Genomic DNA, 27,122 nt, shown 5'->3' with positions numbered 1-27,122 from the left:
ATGACACTGGGACTCTGCCTTCCTACTGCAAGTCCTTCAACCATGGATGAAACTCTATTACTATTTTGTATGTGTGTGTGTGTGGGGAGGCCCATACCCTGAACCAGCCTCTACTTATCAGAACACACCCTCCCTGCAAACATGGCTCTCACCCTTCTCATCTGTGGCTGCTGCAGCCTCACATTGTACAAGAAAATGAGCAGCCATTTGAGGAAACACCTCTAAAGACGACCTGCTACACCCTGAATGCCAGCAAACGTCTGGGCCCCATCACAGCTCACTTCCCTTCATGCTGCCGGCTCTGCCTTTGCTTCTGGCTCGCTCAGTACTGGAAGACTGGGTTGGTCAGTCTGGTATCCTTTGTTTCCAGCTTTCCCTCTTCCCCTTTGGGCATCTCCTCATGTCTATGCTCTCTTTACTCGACTCTCATTGACCCACGAGGACCCCCACTTATGTGTCCATCCTCTGCCACCGCAGACCTGAGCCAGGCATCGGACAGAGAATGCTGGCACAGATGCACTGGAGGCTGGCTGCAGAGCCTGGGCAAATGGGAGGGATGGAGAAGCAAGGAGAGGTTCCATAACTCTTGGTCTGCCTGAAGTAGTCTCCAGCTATGAGGAAACATTGTGCTAGGGTAACCAAGAGATACCCCATGTGGCCATGATCCCCTAAAAAAAAGACATGTTGCTGGGGTAGTTGTATAACCTTAAAAAACACACCCATCATCAGGGGTGCTTGGGTGGCTCAGTGGGTTGAGCATCCAACCCATGATTTTGGCTCAGGTCATGTTCCCAGGGTCGTGGAACTGAGCCCCGTGTCAGGTTCTGTGCTGAGCATGGAGCCTGCTTAAGTTTCTCTCTCCCTTTGCCCCCTCCCCTCTTCATGCTCTCTCTCTCTCTCTAAAATAAAATTAAAAAATTAAAAAAGACCACACCTATCATCACCTAGTGAATCTGCCAGGAGTCGGAGGGACACTGCAAACATCAGGAAATCCAGGCTTCCTAGCTCTCCACATCACCCCATCTCTTTAGACTCTCTTCATTTCTACAAGCCCTTCCTTCCGGTTTGGCCACTGGCTTGGCCCATAGCTTCCCATTTATGGCTGGCCTCTCCCTCCTACGTCAGGGCCTTTGGGCATAGCTCAAGGCCCTCAAGTGGAGCTGCCCTAGAGGGCAGTCCTGCCAGCCAGTACCAGGTGACCTGGTCCTCACCTACCTTCCCTCATCCTCCCCTGCAGAACCAGGCACAGAGACTTGGGCCAAGCAGGCTGGAAGTGAGGGGCAAGGGGAAGGCACTGGGGGAATACCAGGTTTTCAGCTTGGGTGACTAGGAAGGAGAAAGAAGGGAAGGGAAAGGATGGGGCTGAAGGAAACATCTCTGAGGAAAATGGCATATGACAGAGCTGGGAGATAATTGTGAAAGAAAGAGGAATGACACTAAAGGTAATTATGCTCCCTTCCATTTGAGATTTGCTCTTTTTTCCAATTAATAATATGTTGTGTACTGGTGAAAGGTTGGTAAGGTCCCATTATTCAAAATATCTCTTCTAGGGGCTGGGACTCCACCCTTTGAGACTCATTTCTTTGGGTCTTGAGGGCTTTTTGGTCCTTGAGGCTCTTTTATGAAAAGCTAATATGCCTCTAGAGGCTATGATTCCCCACTGCCCTCTGAACAAATGCCAGTGAACAAAGACCAAAATTCCCTGGCCATCTTTGTCTCCCATCACTTACCCTTCTCCTGTCCTCTGCCCACATGCCCCAGGCCATCCCAGTGTGACTCCTTGGGACCAAGGCTATTCCCAGACATGCTGGGCTTTCCCACACCTAAGGGACATAAGTCTTGCTTTTCCCTATGTCTGGTGTACCCCTCCTGAATGCAACCTGTCCAAATTCTACCTAAACATCACCTATTTAGTATTCCTACTGAAAGTGTTTAGCCTGGATCCAATCATGAGGAAATGATCAGACAAATTTAGATTTGGGGACATTTTACAAAACAACTAGTCTGGACTCATCAAACTGTCAATATCATGAAAGACCCTGTCCCCTCAGAAGAAAAGGCAGGGTCCTGTTCCAGATTAAGAGAAACTAAAGAGACATGATAACTAAATAGAAATCATTTTCCTCAGTTGGAATCTTAACTGAGAGAAAAAAAAAAAAAAACAAAAACCTAAAACTACAGAAGGACATAACTGGGACAACTGAAATAATCTGAGTCTGGATTAACAGTATCATACTATTATCATTGATGTTAAATTTCTTTTTTTTTTTTTTAAGTTTATTTATTTTGAAAGAGACAGTGTAAGCAGGGGAGGGGCAGAGAGAGAGGGAGACAGAGGATCCGAAGTGGGCTCTGTGCTGACAGCAGAGAGCCTGACGTGGGACTTGAACTCACAAACCATGAGATCACGGCCTGAGTTGAAGTCAGCCACTTAACCGACGAAGCCACCCAGGCGCCCCAGATGTTAAATTTCTTGAATGTGACAATAGTGCCATGATTATGTAGAAGAATTGCCTTATTTCCTTCTTCTTTTGTAAAAGATTCTGAAATATTTGGGAGTGGTCTGTGATGATGTCTGCAACATACTCTCCAATGACTCAGCAAAGTTATAAATGTAACTGCATGTGTACATAGGAGGGCCAATGTGACCAGCTGTTACCAGTTGTGACTCTAGATTATAGCCGTATGGGTGTTCATTATAACTCTTCATCTTTTCTGTAATTTAAAACTTTTTCAAGATAAAAATTTGGAGGAAAAATCTCCTGCCTTTGAATCTGCGATCCAAGGCGGTCACCTCCTTTAGGAAGCCTGCTTCTCGGCCCTGATCTTTAGGAACAGCTCTCTCTACCATGGTCCCAGAGCCCAGGGTTTTGCCTGTTATATCACGGAGCCCAAGCTGCCCTGGAATGGGTAAGCTGCAGTTGTGCATGCGTCCTTCTTGGGCTGTGAGCACCTGGAGGGCAGGGGCTGAAGGGGCCTCAGGGGATGGAGAGGGTGAAAAGCAAGGCTTGCCACGTCCCAGCTTGTCCTGTGAGCACCCTCTTGCTCTGACCTGTGCTCTAGGCCCCTAAGTAATGGCCCTTCCTGCTCCTTTGGGGTCCTGCCCTCCCAGACAGAGACCAATTCCAGAGTAGAGGGATCTATTTCAATGTTGTATCAGGGTCCAATTAGGGAAGAGACCACTCTGAGTGGGTGTATTAGGGTTAGGTTTCTCCTGAGGAACAGAAGGAACAGGATGTATATGAAAGGAGGGGTCGGAACCGCAACCGCCCGGGGCCCGCGAGAGAGAGAAGGGGAGAGAAAGAGAGAGAGAGATTTTAAGGAATTGGCTCACATGTTTATAGAGGCTTGGCAAGTTCAAAATCAGCAGCATAGTCCAGCAGCATAGGCTCTTCCCAGGGAAGAGCTGCAGAGAAGGGTCCAAAGGTGGTCTCCGGGCAGAATTCTCTCTCCTGAGGGGGTCAGTCTTTTTCTAGTAAGGCCTTCAATTAGTTGGACGAGTCCCATCCGCATTATGAAGGGTAGTGTGCTTTACTCAAAGTCCACTGATTTAAATAGTAATTTCATCCAAATCACCTTCACAAAAACATTCAGAATAATGTTTGACCAAATACGTGGGCACTATGGCCTAGCCAGGTTGACATATGAAATTAAACATCAACACCCATTCCTTGTCAACTTGGCACCCGTATACATCTGCTTAAACCATACTTAACCTCCAAATAAAGACAATAATAAGGTCATAATACTGCCTAACATGATATGACCATCCTGTATACAACTGAAAATGCATGAACTTTTTCCCTGGAAGAGGATGCAAAGTCCTTGGGTGATATTTACTCTTCTCCTTGATACCCCATAACTTAAATACTATGATGTAAAGTTAACAATACCGGGGTGGCTGGGTGGCTTCAGTTGGTTAAGCGACCAACTCTTGATTCTGACTCAGGTTATGATCTCACGGTTTTGTGGGTTCGAGCCCTGCCTTGGGCTCTGCACGCTGAGCCGTGTGCAAAACCTGCTTGGGAATTCTCTGTCTCCCTTTCCCTCTGCCCCTCCCCTGCTCCCGCTCTCTTTGTCTCTCTGGAAATAAATAAAAATACAACTTAAAAAAAAATAATACTATGTATGATATATACGATATAAAGTCAAAACGTCTTACATTACTTAAGGGAGTAATAGAGGAAAGAAAACAAAAATATGAAACACACACACATAACAAAATAAGGAAGAAATACTCATGACAATCACAGTCCTTGTTTTCTGAAACTGGTCACACAGTTGTAGCTGGTATTTGTAATTACCTTTTCCCACTGCCCAGTCCATATTCCCTTTGTCCTTGGCTGGTTGTCCTTCTTTACCCAGTAGGGTGCCCCAAACCTTCATTCATGAAGGATCAAGGTCATTAGCAGTCCTGCCTGAATTTGATTGTTGTAATTTTCCACTGACTTTAATCACAGGGTATGGTAGTACTAAGAAACACCCTTAAGGGATCTCCTATATTGCAGACATACTCTTCCTTACCCCCATTGTGATGTCCAAGGGGTATGTTTTAGCCCCATCTTCTTGTAGCTAACCTGCCCAAAGCTACTTGGCCATCTTGAAATCTTTCTCAAGTCCTGATCTGGGGTCATGCTCAGGACATTCTCCGCATCTTTCTTTCTGTTCAAGCCAGTTCCTGTGTTCATTTACGTCCACATATACCTGGCAGCGAGAGCTCAAGATGGAGGCATTGGAGTTGCCCTTTCGCATTATTTTTTTTCTCATGTGTCCCTAAGCAATGGCATTTACTCCTGATCCTCTGCTTGTCAGAGGGCCAAACTCACAGACATTTTAAGCCTAAAACAAACATTTACAAAGCTGAACTTTGCCTATTTAATGACAAACACACAAACATCCAGAACTCTAAATACTGTATTTTGTCATTAGCTGGCTTTATCATACGGGTGTGAGAATTTCCCTTCCCAGCTAAAGGCAGGCATTGAAATAATACACATACATTTTGGGAGACGTTTCCAGGGGTGTGTATTATACCCTATTAACTGAGCATTAAGAGGATTCCAGGTGTATCTGCCTTGTAACTTACCTGGAGAGTACCCTGCATGTGGACAGTGCTGAGGGGGCATTGTTACCCCACCACCGGCTAAGGTGAGTGAACACTGAATGTGAGAACTATCTAGGGGGGTAAAAACTTCAGGTCTTGGGAAGAGACTGGTTGAGGGGAGCGAGTTGCAGAGGAGCTGATACGCCTTGGGAAAGAGGTGCTGGCAACCCAAAACAGAGAGGCAGCAACTTGGCAATTTGATTTTCCTTTTGAAATAGTAGGCTCTGTCTTTGGTAGCAAGAGGCAGAAAAAATATATATAAAAAAATACACATTCATTGGAAAAAAGTTGAAAAGATATCAATAAAAAGGAGCATATGGTTTTGTATCCTGATTTTTAAGAGTTTACTGTAACAAATATTCTTTAAAAAAAATAGAATTTGAAGGTCAGAAAATCAGATTTAAGGGTTTAGAATCTTGTCCCATACTCTTGTATTTCAAAGTTCATATAGTCAATTAGAACCTATAATTACTTTTCAGGGGCACCTGGGTGACTCAGTTGGTTAAGTGTCTGACTTCGGCTCAGGTCATGATCTCACAGTTGGTGAGTTCGAGCCCTGCATTGGGCTTTGTGCTGACAGCTCAGAACCTGGAGCCTGCTTCAGATTCTGTGTCTCCCTCTCTCTCTCTGCCCCTCCCTGCTCACACTCTGTCTCTCTCTCAAAAATAATAAATAAACATTAAAATTTTTTTAAAAAAAAAGAACCTATAATTACTTTTCCTAGTTGAGGGCATCAGATCTTGGCATCTGTATTGTATTTGTTGACAGAAATTTCCATGTAAACCAAGCCCGATGAGGGTCTTGATCCCACAAACTGTGAAATTATGACCTAAGTGGAAATCAAGAGTTGGACACTTAACCGACTGAACCACCAGGGCACCCCTCATCCTTTTTTTCCTTTTTTCTCTTTCTTTCTTTCTTCTTTCTTTTATGAAGCAAGAATGTTAGAACAATTGGTGGTATGCTTAAAGAAAGTCTTTGGAACAGGGCAGACTTGTGTGGGACCTGACTCTGCCTCTTGCTAGTTGTGCTGCTGGGACCAATTATTTGACCTCTCTAGGCCTCAACTCCCGTAGATGAGAAATGGGGATAATCTTAGGTCACTTTTAAGATTGTTGCAGAGATTAAGTGAAATAACACACAAAGCACTTGACGTAGTATCTGGTACATAGTGATTAGCTGCTAAATTGTGTTGCTGAAGGCAGGGACCCAGCATTTGGTTATCGTTGCATTCCCAGAACAAAGCACAATGCCTGAGATATAAGGGCTAGATGTAAACTGAAAGAAGGAAGGAAGGAGTTTTATAGCGTGAGGTGAATGGGCAGAGGTGGGGACACTGTTTTTTATCTTCTCATACTTTCCGTCTTTTAAGATCCCAATTACCTGAAAGAAACTTTGCTTAAATTTCCAAACTACTGGAGAACCTGGCTGGATCAGTTGGCACAGCATGTGACTCTTGATCTCAGGGTCCTGAGTTCAGGCCCCATGTTGCGTGTGGAGCCTACATTAAAAACAACAACAACAGGGCGCCTGGGTGGCTCAGTTAAGCAACTGACTTCGGCTCAGGTCATGATCTCACGGTTCGTGGGTTCGAGCCCCACATCGGGCTCTGCGCTGACAGCTCAGAGCCTGGAGCCTGCTTCCGATTCTGTGTCTCCCTCTCTTTCTGCCCCTCCCCCACTTGTGCTCTGTCTCTCTCTCTCAAAAATAAAATGAAAACATTTTTTAAAAAATTTAAAAACAACAACAACAACCAAACTACTCCCCACACCAAACTGTGTTCAAAAAAACCAAAGATTTAATTAAATACATAGGAGTCAAGAGACAGAAAGAAGGTGCGGATATGGGTGCCTGATACCACCCTTCTTTTTCCAGAAAGGTCCAAGCTCTTGTTTTACTTGCTCATTCATGGCAGGGAAAAAGGCTGGACCTCCAGTTCTCATTCATGGGCAGAAATCAGTATTATAGTCACGTCAGGATCAAGGGCTCTTTGCAGCCCATTAGATTCTGAGCACCACAGCTTTTAGAATAATCCATTGGGCTTTTTCTTGGTTTCACTATCAATTATAGAAAAAAAGCTGCTTGATACTTTTAAAATTCTGAATTAAGGGCATATCTAGCACCACCACCGCCCAGCCGCCCCCCCCTTCTGCCAATATTTTTTTTTATTTAAGAAAGTTCAATTGTATAAAAACAAATAGAAGACCTTCAGGGTTTGGAATAGTAAACGATGTTATTCTTCTCTCTTCCCCAGCGGAATTCAGCATAGAGGGCTGCACATGTGGGCTTCCGGAGGAGTTCAAGGTGGCTGGCCAAGGGCAGGATTAAACCTGCACCATTTGGCATTTAACACTTACCACTGAGAGCAGAGAAGACCAAGGGCATTCAGAGATGGGACGGGGCCAGATCTATAAAGGGAGGGCTCGGGTCTAGGAAAATGAGGGAATGATTAGCATGATTCAGGAAGGGTGTGAACCAGGAGACAATTAGGAACTGATATGGGCAGGAGCAAACACTGTGGCTTTCTGGGCAGTGGGATCTCTTAGGGGCCTTCGTTCCAACCTGAGAGTCTTTCAGGATGCTCTTCTACAAAGCCCACCCTGAAGCCCTACCAGTACTCCCACTACACTTCTATGTCCCTCTTTTAGAAGATCTCCAGGACTTCCAATGATTCATTTAGCTTAGGTACATGTCTCATTTCCCTCCTTGAAGGCAGAGACGAAGGGCTGTTTCCCTCCCAAGGCTAGCTTCGCAATTTGCAACAGCACCGTTGGTGTTGAAATGAGATGAGATGTACTAGGTGCCAAACACCCTGGCCTGAGACCTCGTATCTGGGTAGAGGAACTGGTTTTACAAGGGAGTAAGGGGAAGAGGAGGGCAGAAAAGAGACAGAATCTCAGCACACGCTGTGTGGATAGTGAACTGGGTCTCACATGGTCTCTGCCTCCATGTTCAACTGAGAGTTTCAACAGTTTCAAAGTCCACAGCAAGGACCTTGGAAACAGGGGAAAGGTTTAAGTGGTCTGAGAATGGCTTTGTCAGACTCTCACTTGCCTCAGCCCTTCAACTGGCCCTACCTCTTAGGAATCCCTGATACTTCCTGCCTGTCTCTGAGAGCTTACTAGTGATGCCTTAGAGGACAGGACAACTGGGAAATAAAAGGAGCAAAAGCTCAGGCCGAACAAATTGATTCCTTGTTAGCAGACTTGGGAAAGGTCTGTTGAGAAAGGCCATGAAAGGTGGGCAGAGATGCCTCTTTTGGGTTCATGATTGGCTTAGTCTGGGCTCTCCTGTAAAATAGACTCTGAGCAAGAATTTTGGTACAGGTAGCTTATTTTGGGAACAAATCCCAAGGAACAGGAATGGAGGACTGGAAAATCAGGCGATCAAGAAAGAACAGAGAAAAGCAATCCAAGAGTGCAGTACTGAACTGCAAGTTGGGCACCACCATGGGCCACCAGGGCCCTATCATTTTAGGAGTTACCAAGAATGCACCTCAGAACTGCCCACCCGGAGGATGGAAGAGTGGAGTATTTCTCTACCGGCTCATTTCTGCCTCAAAGGTTGTCCCATGAGGTGTTAGTTCTTTTGCACTTGCAGGTATACGCATATGTCAGAGTGGGCAGTGGTTTCTGCAGGGGTCCCTAGCTGCTGTGACAGAGATCTGAGGCAGGAAAACACCAGGTGCAGCTGTTTGCCATAGCAAAGCTGGATTAAAAAGACAGCCTGGGAAGATGTGAGGTCAGCCACAGGTGCAGTCCGATATAACTTCTGGCCAAATATCCTTTCCCTGTTTTCCATAAATAGAACTACATTTCCATTTAATTCTGAGTCCAAAACCAGGGCCCAGGTGGAAATATTAATTCATCCTTTAGTTAACTGCTTATCTAGCAAGGCATAACTCCCAAAGTGTAACCAGTGGCCCAATATAACGATTTATGTTTTGGCTGTGGCAGGATGTACAGACTGACTATTCTGAAACACAATACTGAAGAAAGTATGCTTGCTTCAGTTTGTCCGAAAATTGGGTGTAGAGAATCAAGTGCGTCCTACCTTTGTGATCCAAAGGTAGGATCTTCAAAATTGTGTGTGTCAGGAGCTGGGGATAAAGAGGGAAGAAACAGCAACTCTCAAGAAGCTCATGGAACTGAGCTGACAAGTTTTTGTTTTTTGTTTTTTTAAGCCCCACCAGGCCAGTACTTCCCCCAGTTTTCATCTGCCTCATCCATTTCCATCCGTGCTTCTCTGTAATTTGACCTAAACATAGTTCTGCCACGGATTTGTCCTGATCGCTTCCTTCTCTCCTCAGCCGGTTTTTCATCCTGGAAACTTGGCGAGGGCATCCTGATCTGTGGCCAATTGGCCCCTGATGTTCGATTGTTGAAACTCTGGGGGCTGTGCTATTCTTAAAGTACTTTTAAAGATCCGTAGGAGTAATTCTTTAAATGCATTTCATCCGATCAAAAGGCAAACTGAGAAATCATCCAACCAACCCGGATGAGTTCTAAAGACAGAAAACATACACAGAACCTGGAAGGAGCCTCATTCCTCACCAGATTTCCTCAGTTCCCAGTGCGGCACATTCTCCTGTCAGCCCAAGCCCCGCCCCCCCCCCCCCCCCCAGCCCCCCAGCCGCTCCAGAAGGGGGCTGGCGGTGGAGATCAGCGCCCGGCAGAGGGTTCATCTCTGGCTGGGAGCTCGGTAGGGGGTACGCAACGCAGGAGGACGGCCAGGCGGGACAAGGGAAGACTAGGGAGGTTGAAGGAGGACGAAAGAGGACGAAGGAGGACGAAAGAGGACGAAGGAGGACGAAGGAGGACGAAGGAGGAAACGCAGGAGCACTCCCCGCCCCGGCTACGCCCGCCATCCGCCCCGCCCCGCGCAGCCCTAACGCGCGCACCCAGTGTCTAGGCTTGTCCGTATCCGGTAGCCCACGTAGGAAGCCGTGGTAGCAGGAGCAGGTAGAGGGGCTTCAAGAAGGAGACGGCGACAGCGCCCCCACTCGGCGGTTCAAGCCAGGAGCGCGGGTACCCGCGAAGCGCAGGTCTCTGGGGAACGCTCCAGCTTGGCCCTTCGCCGCCCGAGCCCCTCCGCCCATTTGGTTTCGGGTAAGAGGAGGGGTCCGCATCTCTGCAGCGCTGGCGGGATGCGCCTGCGCCCTTGCTCACTTTGGTTTGGCCTTGCGCGGCCCCTTAGCCGAGTCGCCAGGATGCGGGTGCGGAAGGCGCCACAGGTTCTTGTGGGTCTGGCCCTGCAGCTGCGGCCAGAGTCTAGGTGGGAGGGTGGACTTGCCCTGCCCAGACCCGTCTCAGTCCCAGCCGCCCTACCGGGCTTTCTGTCCGCGCTCTGGGAGCCTGCCTGGCATTTATTATTTGGAATAATGTGCTCAGTAGGAAGAGGCCCGGGTTGAACATGCCACTCCGAGGCTCCCAGGGGAAACCCTTGGCACTCATCCTTCCCCGCCGCTGAATTTTACAGAAGACCACCTTGGCTCCCAAAAGGGAAGGAAACTGCCCAAGGTCATATCGTAGTCAAGGATGGTGGACAGTGGTTAGGCTGCCGGTCCTGCTGCCTTGAGCACGAGCTGAGACTGTGGTTGCTGGAGGACCTGACAGGCAGCAGGACTGGAGGAGGAGAAGGGAGCACGGTGGAGGCGCCATGGGGGGCAGTTTGGGGATGTTGAGGTGGTGGCGGGCCCCGGAACACGCTGAGCCGCTGGCGTGGACCGGACTCTGTCTGGGCGGAGCCGTCTTAGCCAATGGGAGCGTGGCTCGAGCCGAGCCCCCGTGGCTGCAGCCTCCGGCCGGCGGGTGAGAAGTGTGGCGCTGCCATTGGCTGCGCTGACTCCGCGGTGTGTCGAGCGAGGGGAGGTTGCGCCTGCGCGTCTCAGGCGTCCCGCGCTTTGCTTAAGTGCTGGAGCGAGCGGGAGAAGGCGTGAGGCTGGCTGTTCGCCCTAGGCCATTTCGGGGAGGGTTCGGTGCTGCCCGCGTCGTTGAGCTCCGCGCGTTTTTTTCCAGCCAGTCGGCCAAAATTGGCTTAGAGTCAGCTGATGCGGAGTCATCGGCTAACCTTGCGAGGAGTTAGTTGCAGGGGCACGTATATAATTACGGAGGGCCGCCTGCAGGCCTCCTGCTGCCGGGATCCTTTACGATGCAGCATTTGTCCTATTTTCTCCCTGAGCGTTGGGAGCCTGGCCCTGCACGGGTTTATATACACCCCAGGCCGGCGAGGAAGCTGACCTTTGGAGTTAGTGCAACTCTCATACTCTCTCCATACACAGTTGTATAGTGTCTGTTTCCTACCGGACACCAGCGTAGGTATTTTGGACGCAGAAGTGAATGATAGAACACGTGGATCCTATCTGAGGGGCGCTCACAGTCCAGGTGGGAATTAGTAGTTAGATAGGGGCTTGAATGCTTCAATACCTCTATTCCTACTCGTTTAGGTAAGTGCTATTCTAAGTGCTATTACAGAGGCACAGAAGGAAGCGACGAAATGCAAATGTAGGCGAGAGATTGATTTTTTAGTTAGGGCACCAGAAAGGCATCCTGGTGGAGTGTTATTTGAATCAGGACTTGGTCATATGAAGAAGGCACACGTGGTATAGGATAAGCAAGATGCAGAAATTGGAGAGTTCAGGGCTTGCCGAATGATGGTATCGCAAATGGTAATGAGTAGATGGAAAAGGATGACTAGAAACATGATTTGGAGCGGCCAGGTGAGGCCCAGTTTGTATACCCTGATTTGAAATGTCTTAAGCACTTATGAATAGAATGGCTCTTTAATCTGTCAGTTGTGGTAATATTATTTTTTTAATATCTGCACCAAAACCTTGGGAATATTTTTATTTTTCACTCTTGCACATCCTCCATTAAATTTGCCTGTTAAATCATATTGGGCTCTTCAAGACGTAGCCAGACTCTGACCACTTCTAATCACCTTCGTGGTTTCCCTTTTACGTACCTCCAGAGAATACCTTTCCACATTTCACTGGAGCTGTGCAGTGCACGACCTTTGTGGCTATAAATTGTGGCCCTTGATTACTGCCATAGCATCTACATGGTCTCCCTGCTTCTGCTTTGGTTCATCCTCAGTTTATTGTTAACCCAGTGAGACTTACTGTATTATTGTATTAAGTCTGATCATAGTATTCCTCTGCTGAAAACCCTTTTAAGTAATTTGCATGTTATGTGCCTACTGTATACAGGGCACTGTTAGGTGTTAGAGATAGGACAGTGACGAAAGCAGACCAAAACTCCTGCCCTCAGAGTTTACATTCTAATGGGACTGAGAGCCAACAAGATAAATAAATGCAATGTGTATAACGTTCTAATGTGGTAAGCCAAGGAGGGGGAAAAAATAGAAGCAGGGAAAGGGATAGAAAATGTCAGGATGGGGTGGGATTGGTGGGGTGGCCAGGGAATGTTTTACTGAGCAAACATTTGAGTAAAAGACTGAAGTGAGAGAATGAGCTTGTGGACGGTGAGGGTGAAGAATGTTCTAGGTAGAGGGAAGAGGAAGGGCAGAGTTTCCAAAGCAGGAGCTTGCTTGTCATGTTCTAAGTATAGCCAGAAAGCCACTGTGACTAAGGGCAGTGAACGAGAGGGATGAGGCCAGAGAGGTCATGAGAACCCAGATCACGGACGGTCGTGGGGGCAATTCGTAGTGATTTTGGCTTTTAGTCCGAGCAAGAGTTTGGTGCAGGAGTGACATGATCAAGTTTGTATTTCACAAGGTCATGTAGACCTGTGTTGAGCCGTGTCTGAAGAGGGGAAAGGGTGAAAGCAGGAAGCCTGGTTGGGAAGTGGTTGCAATAATCCAGGCAAAAAGTGATGAAGGCTTAGACAAAGATGTTATCCGAGGGTCCTAGATATATTGTGAAGGTGGAGTCAGGATGTGCTGACAGCTTCGCTGTGGAGTGTGCAAAAAAGAGAGGGATCAAGAATGAGGAAGATGTAGAGAGGCAGATATTCAATGCCATAGCACAAGCTCAGTTTTGGACAGGCTCAAGTATAAAATATACCTATTATAATTTATAATAATAAATTAAGTTCATAATATATAATATATACTAATATAAATTAAGTTCGAGTATAGTATATGCCTATTAAAATTTATAATAATAAATTAGATACATGTTAAACATTCCAGTGGGGATGTCGGTTGGGCAGGTAGATACATAAGTCTGGAGTTTGGAGGAGAAGGCTGGGTGGAGATAAACATTTAGGAGTTGATAGCATGTATATCTTATTTATTTATTTTAAATTAAGTGAGAGAGAGAACGGGGGAGGGGCAGAGAGAGAGGGATAGAGAGAACCCCTAGCAGGTTCTGCGCTGACAGTGCAGAGCCCGATGTGGGGCTTGATCTCCCAAATCGTGAGGTCATGACCTGAGCCGCAGTCTAGAGTTGGATGCTTAATCGACTGAGTCACCCAGGCACCCCTGTAAATCAAATTTAAAGCTATGAGAGCTCATCATGGTGGTGCAAAGAGCCCACAAATGGAGCCCTGAGCCTCCTGTCGTTTAGCGGTCTGACTTGAACTTGATAGGCAAGTCCTGTTCTCCTAGGGATGGAACACCTGCTTAATCTGGCATTTGTGATTATGGCAATTTTGATAGCCCTGGTAACACTTTCTCTCAGGGCAGGACAGATGAGAAGTAGAGAGGAGGACGCACGTGTTGCTGTTGTCATTGCAAGATCTACAGTGTGGCAGTCTCAGAATATGGGGCAGGCTTAAGAATTAGTAATAATGCTGAGGGGCGTCTGGGTGGTTCAGTTGGTTGGACGTCTGACTTTGGCTCAGGTCTTGATCTCATGGTCCATGGGTTCAAGCCCCGCATCAGGCTCTGTGCTGACAGGTCAGAACCTGGAGGCTGCATCAGATTCTGTGTCACCCCTGTCTCTTTGCCCCTTCCCGGCTCATGCTCCATCTTGCTCTGTCTCTCAAAAATAAATACATGTTAAAAAAAATTTTTTTAAAGAATTAGTAATAATGCTGTGCAGAAAGAACCTGCTTTCAGTGTATTTTAGCTAGTATTGTTTCGGGTCCAAGGAACAGGGACTATAACCATACTTAAATAACATGGAGAATAAGCATCTTGTGTGCCTTACAGAGCTGGAGGACTGGAGGGCAAATGAGTCTCAGAAATAGGCCTGTCCTGAGGCGGTTCTGTTGTTGTGTTTCTCTTTTTTCTCCACGTCCATTTCTCCTCCTTCCTGCATGTGTGCCTGCCTCTTCTCTCTGCAGACTGGCTTTCTCCCTGTCCCTCTCTGGCTTTAGGCCCCGTGTAGCTTGGCTGTCCCCCTCCCCACTGCTGCATCTAGGTCACTTGTCCCTGCCCCACAGAGGCTGATTTGCATTCTTTCCCAGTGCCCGGGGACAGAGGATGGGTTTTCTCCCGGACCCAGTCCTCTGCGGCCAGAGGTGAGGTCTCACTGTTGGGCTGCAGCTGCAGAGGCCAAATCCTGTGTGGGTCTGAGAGGGCAGGGATCAGGTGAGCAGGACAGATACCCCAAAAGATGACGACTTCAGAGAGTGGTGGTGCTTTATTATCAGAGGAGAGTTGGCATCACCTCAGTTTAATCAGGTGCCTGGAATGTCTCTCAGACTAACTAAAGTGCCTGTGTTAGGTTTGCCTTCGCTGTACTGGGCTATGAAGTTAAGTCCTTGGCTTGTACCGAAGGGCTCTGTCACACATAGCCATATGAGTCACCCCTGCATTTATGATAAAATGGTGAGACCATCGTCTACTATATCATTTAATGTTCCATATAATGCTTTTAGACTTTGGTTCCAGAATAGTCCTATCTCTAAGGAATAACAGGCATCTTTTTCAAATTAGGGCTTTAAACCTTGTCAGGTTTCCCGGTTGTATGGCCTTAAGGAAGTCCCTGTTAACTATGTAGTTAGCATGTGTAGCTGAGCTGGGCTGGAACTTTTAGGCAAGGCCATATATACTAAGTAATCAGAAGGGAAATAGCCAAAGGATAACATGTCTCTATCTGCATAGGGATTTCAAACTCCAATGCCCATGGAGTCCAGGAAGTTAACAAAGGTGATTGTAGGTAGGCTTAAGATAGACAGTACGTGTAAACTTTGTATTGAGTTCAAGCATAACTTAGCGGCCTAGTTGCATTGCCCTAGTTGCATTGCTTTTTAAAACACAAGGCTGGCCAAACAAAACAGCCAGGTAGGACACATTGGAGGCAACCTGCCAATTGTCAGAACTGGAATCTCACACAGAAGCTCACTGGTCTTAAAGCTGCTCAGTGTGGGGTCCCCTCCTAGGAAGATTCCTGCCTAAACCCAGCTTGCCCTCCTCAGTAGGACAGGGCCTTCCTTTCTCACTTGGTATTGCCACGGCCCATCCAGACTTCATATCTCGAATCACATATGTTCTTTTTCCTGCCTAAGCCTTGCCTCCTGTGTTCCTGTTTCCTGCTGATTCCTCACCTTTTTCAAGGATGTCAGTATAGGGAATGTCTGTCCCTTACAAGGGAGACCTTGATCCTGACCCACAGGAATGCAACCAGCTGTGTCCTCTGCAAGATAGTCCTGTCAGAATGTGACAAGGGAGCCTAGCATTGGGGCAAGGATGCACACACTGTTTTTTTTAGAGAGGAGGTACATTCTGCGGGTCATACATTGAAAATGGAAAGGAGGTGTCCTTGAGAGTAGACTCAGGTGTTTTCAGCATGAGGAAAGATTCTCCCAGATTACAGATTGACACATGAGCATCTTGATTTTGTGACAGTATCTTAGAAATTTGGTCACTGGCGGTCAAGCTGCCTGTGCCAAGTTGCCCTGGGGCAGCTGACTGAGCTCAAGGTTCAGGAGACTGTCCCCACCGCCACAGGTACTCTGCTTTCTTGTAGCACCCGCCTGTCACAGCCACCTCTGCTTCCAAGCCAAAAGACAAGTGAGGGCTCTTCAAGGTTGAGAACTCCATATTTACAGAGAAGAAAGATCAGCACAAAGCATTAAGATGGCAAACGTCCCCAAAGACTACGTGGGAATCCCACTGCCTATAGCACTGTGTTTGGGTGAAAAAAGCAACTTGTTTAAGAAACTTAAAAAAGAGGGGCACCTGGATGACTTAGTCGGTGAAGTGTCCGACTTCGGCTCAGGTTATGATCTCACAGCTCGTGAGTTCCAGCCCTGTCTTGGGCTCTGTGCTGACAGCTTGGAGCCTGGAGCCTGCTTCGGATTCTCTGTCTCCCTCTCCCTCAACCCCTCCTCTGCTCACACTTCATCTCTCTTCTTTTGAAAATAAAGATTAAAAAAAAAAAAACTTAAAAAAGAAGAAATCTAAAATTCTACCATTCTGTGTGTAAGAGACTACATTGTGACTAGTGCCTTATTCAAGGGGCTGAGTTTTCATGTTCTTTAAGCTATTTTTGACTCCAATCCTTTTCCATATTGCTGACTCGAGGGAAAATAAAATTGAAAGCAGCCCTCTGTTTGGAGATAATATTGAAGTAGTCTCTACCACAGGCACTGAGCAGAAGGCATGGAAGTGTTTTAATTATAGACAACTGGATTTGGAGTCACCCAGTGGTGGTGACCTCAGACTCTAGTCCTGACGGGAGAGGTGGAGATGTGTGTGCTCAGCCAGCTCAGCCACTTGGGTGGGGGAGGGAGGCACCCAGGTAAAGAATATGAGCCACATGGGCTTGTGCCTTCTATGAAGGGCTAGTTTGGGCTCCATTTTGCTGTTGCCTGCCAAGTACTTGCCATGGAATCTTCGTTTGGGCTACAGGCTGACCTTCTACACACAGCTCATCCCCACTCAGCAGAGACTCACCGAGTGCCTCCTTTGTGCCAGGCTTCTTTGAGGCATGAGGGAGTCAGTGGGGAACAAAACGGACAAGGCCCCTGGTCCCACTGAAGAGGATAAAGTAAAGAAACAAGGTGATTTCGTATTAAAGAGTGATCTTACAGAGAGCAACCTCTGTGTACTGCATAGGGGATCACAGACAGCCTCTCTGATGTCCCAAGGGTCAGAAGGACTCAGCCATCTAGAGTGAGGGAAGAGCAAAGGCTAGGGTCCTGAGGCAGGAAGGAGCTTGGCACACATGAGAAACTTTCAGAAGGCCAGTGTGGCTACAGAGCAGTGAGCAGAGGGGAGGGTGGTACCAGACAAGGTTGGGAAGGGAGGCAGAGGCCTACTCCAACAGGCATGGAGAGGCTTTTAGGCAAAGGAGTCACATAACTTGACTGTGTTATAAAGATCTTTCTGGCTGCAGTGCTGAGAATAGAGTGCGGTGAGCAGGGGCCAGAGTGGGAGCAAGAGTCTGCTGCAGTGTCCGGGAAAGATCACGCAAGCCAAGGGATCCCTACGTGTTTTCTATTCTCGAGGGTTAAGCGGATTAGATACCTCTACCTGCTGGGGCAGTGAACAGCGCAGTGGCTGGCCAGGTAGTGAATTTATTACAGACCTAGTGACCCAGGTGGCTGGTAATCAGTTAGGTTTGGGTGGCAGCAAAAGGGCAGGGAGGAGCTGCCTCCTAGGCAGAACCTCATTCCTGATAAGAATGGCCTAACCCCAGGCAGGTGTGCTAGAGAGGTTCACCAGGAAAAGACCCACAGCTCCTCCAGCTGTCGTTGCCTTGCTCAGCTCCCTCCTAGCCTCCCTTCCTTCCTTTGGGCCAGGAGGGCTCACTGTTAGCCAGAACAGGAGGGCAACTAATGCACACACCAGTCAACTGTTAATAATGCACAACTGGTCATGATGTGCATGACATGCATATGATGTTTTGTCGATGAGTAGTCTTAAGGTGACGCCATGTGGTACATGGGCTTGTTGCAATAAGGTTGATTTGACTTCAGAAGAAGGTGGTGGGAGAAACTGGGTGTGTATGTGTTTTAATTTAGGTCGATGGAAGTGTGTCTCATTTTCTAGCTCTAGTCTCCATGCGCTGAGAGCTACTGATGAATTGAGGCTCAGAGCCAGACCCTGTTTTTGGTGGGGTGGGGGAGAGAGGTGGAGAGTTGAGTCCGGTGATACGTGCCATGGGCTGGAAGAGCTGCCTGTGGAAGCACGGGACCAGACAGAGTGCAGGCTGGTGTCCTGGGTCACCACAGATTGGTGATCGGCAGGTTGTGGGGAACACAGACAGGAGAATGGGACTCAATGGAGTTGGAATCCCCAAGGGGGTAGGTCCCCAAGTCCTTCCTGCGGTTGCTACTTAGCTTGGTTTTAGGATCACTGGCCTGGGCCATCTTTCTCATGTTACAAATGGGTGATGGCTTGCCCAGGGTTGCCCAAGGAGTTGGTGGCACAGCCAGAACCAGAACCAGAACCCAGCCTCCTGACTCTTTCTATCCTATGAAGCTGCAGCTTGATGTAGGCGGTGCAGGAGGACACTGTCTGGTGCCCTGAGCAGACCTGGGCCAGACAGACAGGCCCAGTTGGGACTCTCACAACCTGGAGTGAAAATGGCCACTCCCGTCTAAGCCCCTGAAAGGTAAACGCGGAAGGCAACAAGGCAATGCTGAGTATACATTTTGCATTTCAGAACCCCCCGGGAGGAGGCTGACCATTCTACCTCTTGTGGCCATAATGCTGACTGCCCGCCTCTTCAGACCCCTGTCACAGCTCCCAGGGAAAACCCTGAGTTTGTGTGCTAGAGAAAAGGGAGCAAGGTAAGAAACTAAAAGATGGAGGTGCCCTCGAAGGTCACACCTTCTAGGCGAAACAGAGCTCTTCACACACGGATGATGCAGGAGGTGTTAAGGCCTGACCCCCAAAGATGTCTGCCAGCCCCTGCTGTCTACCAGCAAAGGAAACCCAAAGGTGCCTGCAGCAGACAAAGACTTTCACAGGGCACAGAAGAATATCTTTCAACACTGTTTTATTCTCTTCAACTTTTTTATTTTGAAATAACTACCCTTATACAAAGCTTGCAAAATTAGCACAAAGGGTTCCTGTGTCTTTCACCTAACTTCCCTTGCATTGTGCAATCAGCAAAACCAGGAAATTACCACTGATGTGATATGATGGACTGATCTAGAGACCTGATTCAAATTTTACCAAATAGCCTACAAACGGACATTTTCCTGGTTCCAGGTACAAACCAGGGTCCCACGGTGCATTTAGTTGTCATGTCTCCTCAGTCTCTTCCTATTGGGGATAGTTCCTCAGTTTTTGTTGTTCATGACCTTGACACTTTGGAAGAATGCCTGTCAGTTTGCGTTTGTGTGATGTTTTGTCATATTTACACTCAGATGTGCATGTCTGAAGAGTCCTACCTAAGTGAGGTGATGCCCCTCTTGGAACATAGAATGTTCTATGTCTATGGAGACATAGAACGTTGATGTGTCCCAATACTTTGATCTCCTGGATAATTGCTCTTTTTAAATCTTATACATGGAACCAGTTAACTAAAATGTCCTGAGCCTTCACTGAACTGTTTGTGTGATTTAGAGAAAGCATTAAGTACAAATTAAACAAGCAGCTCTTCTTCGAGAACTTCTGGAATTGCCTTTTCCAAGGGGGTTCAGAGTGCTCTGTTACCTCATTTTTGTCTTTTGCAGCACAGAGGCAAGGAAAAAATAATACGTTCTGTTCCTTTATATTTGAAAGAGAGAAATTAGGTGTCAGGTTAAATTCAAAGTCTCAGCAGCTAGAAAATTGATGGATATTTTCTATACTGATTAATATGTCTGTCTAGAAGAACATGCATTTAGGCTTTTAGCACCATTTTCTTAAAGGCATTTCCTTGGGCTACAGAAGCTTGGTTGGAGATGGGCTTCAACTAGCAGAAGACCTCATATAAGAAGAGTATAGGGGCATCTGGGTGGCACAGTTGGCTGAGCATCTGCCTCTTGATTTCGGCCCGGGTCATGATCCCAGGGTCATAGGATTGAGCCCCACGTTGCACTTCATGCCGAGTGTGGAGCCTGCTTAAGAGTCTCTCTTGCTCCCTCTGCCCCTTCCCCTGCTCATGCACACGTGCTGTCTCTGAAAGAAGGAGGACGAGAAGGAGGAGGAGGAGGAGGAGGAGGAGGAGGAAGGGGGGAAGGATGGGGGGGGGAGGAGAAGGAGGAGGAGTAGTATAAAATGGCCCTTCCCACAAAGGCAGCATCCTATTGAAGAGAGAATGGGGCCTGGCTCTTTTGAAGGACAATGACCTGATGACCTGCCCTGCCCCAGGAGAGGTGACTTACTGGTGCGTTCCCCACCTCCTGGACACCACCTCCTGGATCCTGGTTATACATACCGGTTGGCTTAACTCCAGTGCTCAGCACTGCCTGCCTGGGCATGACGTGTAATACTCCAGGATAGCCTGACCCAGGCAGAGTGGAGAAGGGCTTCTTTATCCTTTCCAGCCTTGGCTCACGTTAGATTCTTTTGGCAGTCACATCACTTGTGATTCATGGTTGAGCGGACTACTATGTTTTCACATATGCTGCTGTGTGAGGCCATATTTCTCCCAAGCTGCATTGTGTCCCTGACATTTGTCCCTCCTAGACTCCATCTTGTTAGCCTATCAAATCACTTAGTCATGACTCCTCTCAGCAGAAAGCTGGGTTACCGGTCATTATGGCTGATTCGTGATGGAGGAACAAAAGGGATAGAGACACAGACTGGTAAGATGGAAAAGAAGCCAGGATTAATGCCCTGGCCAGCATGGGGTGGCATCTCAAATGTGGCCTGGCAAGTTCCCAGATGACAGTGCTCTGGGGACCAGGGGCTTCTCCCACAGGCCCTCGGGGAAGTGCCTGCCCCATCTAATGGCACTGGTAGGTTAGGACAGCAGCCAGCCAGCTCTTCTCCTCTGAATCTGGCTGCTACCTCTTTGGGATTCTACCCCTCAGAAAGTTTACTGACTGTCCCGAGTTGAACTCGAACCGCCTGTGAGACTGGCATAGCTGATGGAGTAAGGGGTTTGGGTGACCCTCAGTTTGCTGCCGCCCCTTCCTGCTGAATCAGAAGGTCAATGGGAGGGGCCTGGGAGTCTGCATTGTAACAAGCTCCCCAGGTGCTTGTCAACTAAAGTTAGAGAATTGAGGTGTTAAGGCCTTTCCAGGCCCAAGAACCCTCAAATTGAGCAGTAGCCCCAAGCTAGGGACCCACAGCAGCTACAGGAGCCTCCCAGTGAGAGAATGGGAGCAGACGAGGCGATCCCAGCAATGGCCAAGGAGGAAAGGCTGAGAAGCCACGAAGTCCCCAGGAGGGTACCCTCATGTTGCTGGAGCTTCCACATGCTAATCTTGGCCCAACTCCCCCACCTTGTCAAGGTTGTGCCTCTTGGGAGGTGAGTGTGGAGGGATGGAGCCTTGTGCTGGGTAGAGAGGAAGAAATACACCACTGACAGCTGGGTCTGGGCGGTACAGCCTGCTACAGTACACCCAGAGAGAGTCAAGTCTGGGTCCGAATATATTTGAGAATGCGGAAGTAGAGGAGAAAAAATCTGGCGGCAAGTCCGTTGGAAATAAGTTCTTTCTCTTGCTGTGACCTTTCTGTTACTTCTCAAAGTATCAAGTAGTACAAAGGAACTTGCAGGGGGGGGGACACATATAATCTGGTCCAGACGGACACCTTGTTCTTTTTTTGCAGATTAACCTCTGGGGTCTTGGAAAAAACAGTGATTCTCTTTGGATAACATCATTTAACTACCTTTGAGCATTCTAACTGTACCATTCTGCTCATGAGACCAACATGTACTAGGATTTAAAATCCAAAGAGACTCTTCTATGACAGTTCAAAAGGACAGGAGTTTACTCTGGCAGATTTTCTACTGGACCCTTGTTTCTGGCTAGTGAACCCATTGTTCTTGAAGAATGTTGGATAACACATTTTTATGAATATCTAAAAAACTTTGTTTTGAGTAGATAATATATTAACAGTACAAAATTCAAATGGTAGAAAACAGTACAAGTCTGTCTCCTACCTTCTCTCCCCTGTTACCAGCTGCTCACTTGCCTCCACCACCTCCATTTATCATTTCTGGTTTAATATTCGTTTAAAAACTGACTGCACTTCTCCTTCTGGAAAGATGGAGTAGATGTACTTTTCTCTATTGGCTTCCAAAAGGTACGACTAAACCCCCCAGGTATTATGTAAAGCAAGCGTAGCAAGTTTCTAGAAGATGGAGAGAAGAAGGCAGATCAGCTAGGGACCTCGGGGACTAAGAAACAACACAGTGATGAGCTCTCTAGGTTTTCTTTCCCCTTCATCTATCCCACACTTGGAGCTGAAGAGGCTGGTGACCCAAAAATGCCAGTGAGCCTAGGCACAAAAAACCCCAGCAAAACTTGCTCTCTTTAGCCAAAAGACCAGCCTAGCAAGACAGAAAACTGTGGACAATAATCACTGCACTCTAGGCAGCCACCACAGAAAAAAGCTGTGGCCTCCCCCCCGATGGTGAGGCGTTGAGCCTGCACCTCCACCTTCACCAGGCTGTAGTGAGGTACCGCACTCCCTCCATCAGGGGTAGTGTCCGAGAAAGCCAACGAGGGGCCAGGACTTTTGTTCTCACCCAGCAGTAATCAGGCACCCTGCCTGTGTGGGTGGGAGTCAGGGAGAGTCAGGACTTTGCCAACCTCTCAGCAGTAGTGAGACCACACTCCCGTGCATGTGGGGAGCAGTAGTGAGACATCCCGACCCCTCCCAGGCAGGGAGTATGAGTGGAGACCTCATAGGGAGCCGGAACTCAAACCCTACCCAGGGCGAACACTTTGCAGTGTTTAGGAAGGTAGTATTACCCTGATTCCAAACTCGACAAATACTGTACAGAAAAAGAGGGGGTGCCTGGGTGGCTCAGTTGGTTGAGCATCTGACTCTCGATTTTGGCCGAGGTCATGATCTCAGAGTGTGTGAGATCGAGCCCTGCGTCGGGCTCCACACTGACAGTGTGGAGCCTGCTTGGGATTCTCTCTCTCTCTGCTCTCTCTGCCCCTCCCCCGTCCCTGTGTCTCTCAAAATAAATAAACATTAAAAAAAAAAAAAAAAGAACCACAGACCAATATCCCTCATGCATACAGATGCAAAAATTCTTAAAATATTAGTGAATAGAATTCAGTAATACACAAAAATATGAACCATGAAAAAATAGGTTTCTTTCAGGAATCATGATAGCACACAAGGTAAAAGAATATAAATAAAGTGTATTTTTATATCCTAGCAATGAACTGTGGATATCAAAATTTAAAACAATACCATTTTAAAAACTCAAAAAAATGAGCTACTGAAGCATAAATACAGTAACCATGTACAGGATTTGTATACAGGAAACTATACAGTGCTGATGAAAGAAATCAACAATCTAAATAAACCCATACTATGTTCAGGGGTCGAAGAACTCAAAAAAAGTAAAAATGTCAATTTCCCTCAAATTGATATATAAGCTTAGCACAATTTGTATAAAAATCCTGGCCAGATTTTTGTAGATAAGGATAAGATTGTTCTAAAAGTTGTATGAATAGGCAAGGAAAATAGGATAGCAAAAACAGTTTTGAAAAAGAAAAACAAGATGGGAGCACATAGCTCAATGAAACAGAAAAGAGAATCCAGAAATAGACCCACCCAAATATGCCAAACTGATACTTGACAAAGGTGCAAAAGCAATCCAATGCAGAAAAGACAACATTTTCAAAAAATGGTTCTGGAGCAATTGGACATGCTTAGGCAAAAAAAAAAAAAAAAAAAAAAATTTCATAAAAAAAACAATTTATAAAAAAAAAAAAATTAAAAAAAAATTTTTGAATTAATTTAAAAATAATAAACAAAAAAAAAAAAAAAAAAAGCACTTTGACCTAAGTCTCACATTGTATACAAAAGTTAACTCAAAATGGATCATGGACTTAAAATGTAAAACACAAAACTATCACACTCTTAGAAAAAAAACAGGAGAAAATCTTTGGGTTCTGGGGTAGACAGAGTTCCAAAACTTGACACCAAAAGCATCACCCATAAAAGGAAAAACTGATGTCAGACCTCATCAAAATGAAACACGTTCCCTCTGCGAAAGAGCCTGTGAAGAGGATGAAGAGACAACTTCCAGGATAGGAGAAAATATTTGCATACTATATATGTGACAGAGAACTAGCGTCTAAAACATGTAACAAACTCTCAAAACTCAATAGTGAGGGGCAGTTGGCTGGCTGAATCAGAGGAGTGTGCGATTCTTGATCTCGGTGTTGTGAGTTCAAGCCCCATGTTGGGTGTGGAGGTAACTTAAAAATAAAATCTTGGGGTGCCTGGGTGGCTCAGTCAGTCAAGCACTGACTTCAGCTCAGGTCATGATCTCACGGTTGGTGAGGTCAAGCCCTACATCGGGCTCTGTGCTGACAGCTCTGTGTCTGTGCTTCAGATTCTGTGTCTCCCTCTCTCTCTGCTCCCCCAACCCCAGCTTGTACTCTCTCTCTGTCTCTCAAAAATAAACGTTAAAAAATTTTTAATAAAAAAAATAAATAAAATCTTAAAAAAAGAATATAGACAAAAGACATGAAGAGACATCTTACCAAAACACATATACAGATGGCAAATAAATACATGAAAAGATGTTCAACATCATTAGCCATTTGAGAAATGCAAATTAGAAACAGTGAGATTATCTTTTTTAGTCATCAGCATGGCTAAAATAAAAGTGGTGAGACCACCAAATGCTGGCGAGGATATGGAGAAACTGGATCACTCATCCGTTGCTGCTGTAACGCAGAAGGCTTCAGCCACTTTGCAAAACAGTTTGAAGGTTTCTTAAAAACTAAACATGCAACTACCATATGACCCAGCAATTGCTCTCCTGGGCATTTACCCAAGAGAAAAATAGATTTGCACAAAAACTTGTACAGGAATGTTCATAGCAGCTTTATTTGTAATAACTCCAAATTGGAAACATTCCGGATGCCCTTTAATAGTTGAATGGTCAGGGGCACTTGGCTGGTTCAGTCAGTAAAGCATACAACTCTTGATCTCAGGGTGGTGATTTCCAGCCCCATGTTGGATGTGGAGCCTACTTAAAAACAAAAACAAACAAAAATAGTTGAATGGTTAAACTGTGGTATACCCATGCCATGAAATACAATGTAGCAATAAAAAAAGAATATTGAGACATGCAACAATCTGGATGAATCTCCAAAGAATTATGTTAAGTGAAAAAAGCAATCCTAAAAGGTTATATATACTGTGTGACTCCATTTATATAACATTCTTGAAATAACAAAATTGTACCAATGGAGAACAGATTAGTGGTTAAAGAGGCTATGAGGTGGGAGAGAAGTGGGTGTGGCTATAAAAGGGTAACATGAGGGATCCTTGTGGTGATGGAAATCTTCTGTATTTTCACGGTATGTCAATATCCTGATTGTGATATTGTGCTATATAGTTTTGCAAAATGTTGCCATTGGGGGAAATTGGGTAAAGGGTTACAGGACATGTCTCTGTGTTATTTTTTAACTGCATATGAATCTACAATTATTTCAAAAACAAAAGTTTAGGGGCGCCTGGGTGGCGCAGTCGGTTAAGCGTCCGACTTCAGCCAGGTCACGATCTCGCGGTCCGTGAGTTCGAGCCCCGCGTCGGGCTCTGGGCTGATGGCTCAGAGCCTGGAGCCTGTTTCTGATTCTGTGTCTCCCTCTCTCTCTGCCCCTCCCCTGTTCATGCTCTGTCTCTCTCTCTGTCCCAAAAAAATAAATAAACGTTAAAAAAAAAAGTTTAATTGAAAAATAGCTATCAGGAAGCAGCGTAACACCTAAGGGTTAAGACATTGAATTTGCAAAAGGCTTTGTTAACAAAGCTGCATTACTGGAGGACGATTCCATTCCTTACACTGTGGCAAAAATGGCCGCTGCAAACTGCTGGCTTACTTTGTCCCAGCCTAGCAACCCCGGAGGAAAAAGGTCCTCTTCCTCACTAGTACCAGCAGATTGTCCTCAGGGGCTTGGGGTGGGCAGCAGTGGGGTGCTCACTGGTACCCAGGAACAGGGCCAGGTGTGACCACAGACTTTACTCATGGTTTCCTTCTCTCTTGCAGACGCATGCTGCTGCTTTACTCCGCCTCCCCTGTCCCTGTCAGCCTGCGCACTTACTCTGATGAGGTGAACCCGGTGAGTGGCAGCCCAGCTGAAAACCAGCCAGGTGGTCAGAGCCCTTCCCTTCCGACCCCCGGCCCCGGGCCACCCTCAGAGCAGGGCCTCAGTGCTTCTGAGACAGCTGGAACCACTTTCCACTCTCTTAACTGCCCCCCCCTTTACCCCCATCAAATGAAGTTAGGGGTTGAGTTTAGACTCTGGAATCTCTCATTCCTGGTTTCAGTTCCAGCTCTACCACTAACTAACTACCTTGGGCATTTAGAAAATATCTATTTCCTCACTTGCGACGTAGTATAAGAATCATACAGTATGGAGTTACTATGGGGATTAAATAAGAAAAATGCGTGCACAGTGCCTTGCATATGGTAAGAAACGATCAATATACCATAATGATGGGGATGGTGGTGTTGGGGATTATAGATTAGGGAACTGATGCCAGAAAGGTTAGAACCTGGTCTGATTCTGAGTCCAAGCATTTCCCACTATACCATGGTGCTTCTCTAGAAAGCTAGAGGCTGGTGGGCAGGGCCAGGATTGGCTCTCTCAGGAAGCACTAATCGTTACTGCCCAGAAGAGGCTTGATCACTATGCTCATAGGATCTTGGGTTCCTAACGTGGGGTATGACCTTCTAAAACAGGTTGGCAGCAAAGCTGTCCTGGTCACAGGCTGTGACTCGGGATTTGGGTTCTCGTTGGCCAAACATCTGCATTCAAGAGGCTTCCTTGTGTTTGCTGGCTGCTTGATGAAGGTAAGAGATGGGTCACCTTTGTCACCATTGTCCTTTACACATACTTATTGTTTTGTAGCGTTTTTAAAATTGTAGTAAAATATGCATAAAATTTACTGTCTTAACCATTTTTAAGTGTACTCTTCTTCAGTGGTATTAAATATATTCACATTGTTGTACAGAAATTACCCCCATCCATCCCCATAACACTTTTCATCTTGTAAAACTGCAACTCTATACCCAATAACAATA

The 27,122-nt window shown here is 46.6% G+C and overlaps 1 protein-coding gene and 1 long non-coding RNA gene across 7 annotated transcripts in view; one reads left to right on the top strand and one right to left on the bottom strand.

Annotated features, from left to right (window-relative positions):
- The window catches only part of BDH1 (3-hydroxybutyrate dehydrogenase 1), a 63,758-nt gene that overhangs the window by 13,611 nt on the left and 23,025 nt on the right, over positions 1–27,122 (top strand). Inside the window, exons 1-5 of one of the 6 annotated variants that reach the window (XM_040484919.1) lie at positions 4,902–5,148; positions 5,584–5,647; positions 18,624–18,750; positions 26,085–26,157; positions 26,781–26,891. In XM_040484919.1, the coding sequence (XP_040340853.1) occupies positions 18,668–18,750; positions 26,085–26,157; positions 26,781–26,891 (267 nt within the window). In that variant the 5' untranslated portion in view covers positions 4,902–5,148; positions 5,584–5,647; positions 18,624–18,667. Of the gene's footprint in view, positions 1–4,901; positions 5,149–5,583; positions 5,648–9,947; positions 10,213–16,850; positions 17,017–18,623; positions 18,751–26,084; positions 26,158–26,780; positions 26,892–27,122 lie in introns of those variants that run through there. The other 5 variants (XM_040484918.1, XM_040484917.1, XM_040484915.1 and 2 more) reach the window with 5 other exon arrangements.
- Positions 6,881–10,095, bottom strand: LOC121036412 (uncharacterized). Its single transcript, XR_005793340.1, has 4 exons — positions 10,005–10,095; positions 9,158–9,203; positions 7,462–7,533; positions 6,881–7,161 (listed from the first exon to the last, which is right to left on the bottom strand). It is a non-coding gene; the product is annotated as an uncharacterized LOC121036412 (long non-coding RNA).

The sequence above is a fragment of the Herpailurus yagouaroundi genome, unplaced genomic scaffold (assembly GCF_014898765.1).
Source record: "Herpailurus yagouaroundi ecotype Mexico unplaced genomic scaffold, PumYag 162, whole genome shotgun sequence".
NCBI lineage: Eukaryota > Metazoa > Chordata > Mammalia > Carnivora > Felidae > Herpailurus > Herpailurus yagouaroundi.
This window is presented reverse-complemented; position numbering and strand designations above follow the sequence as displayed.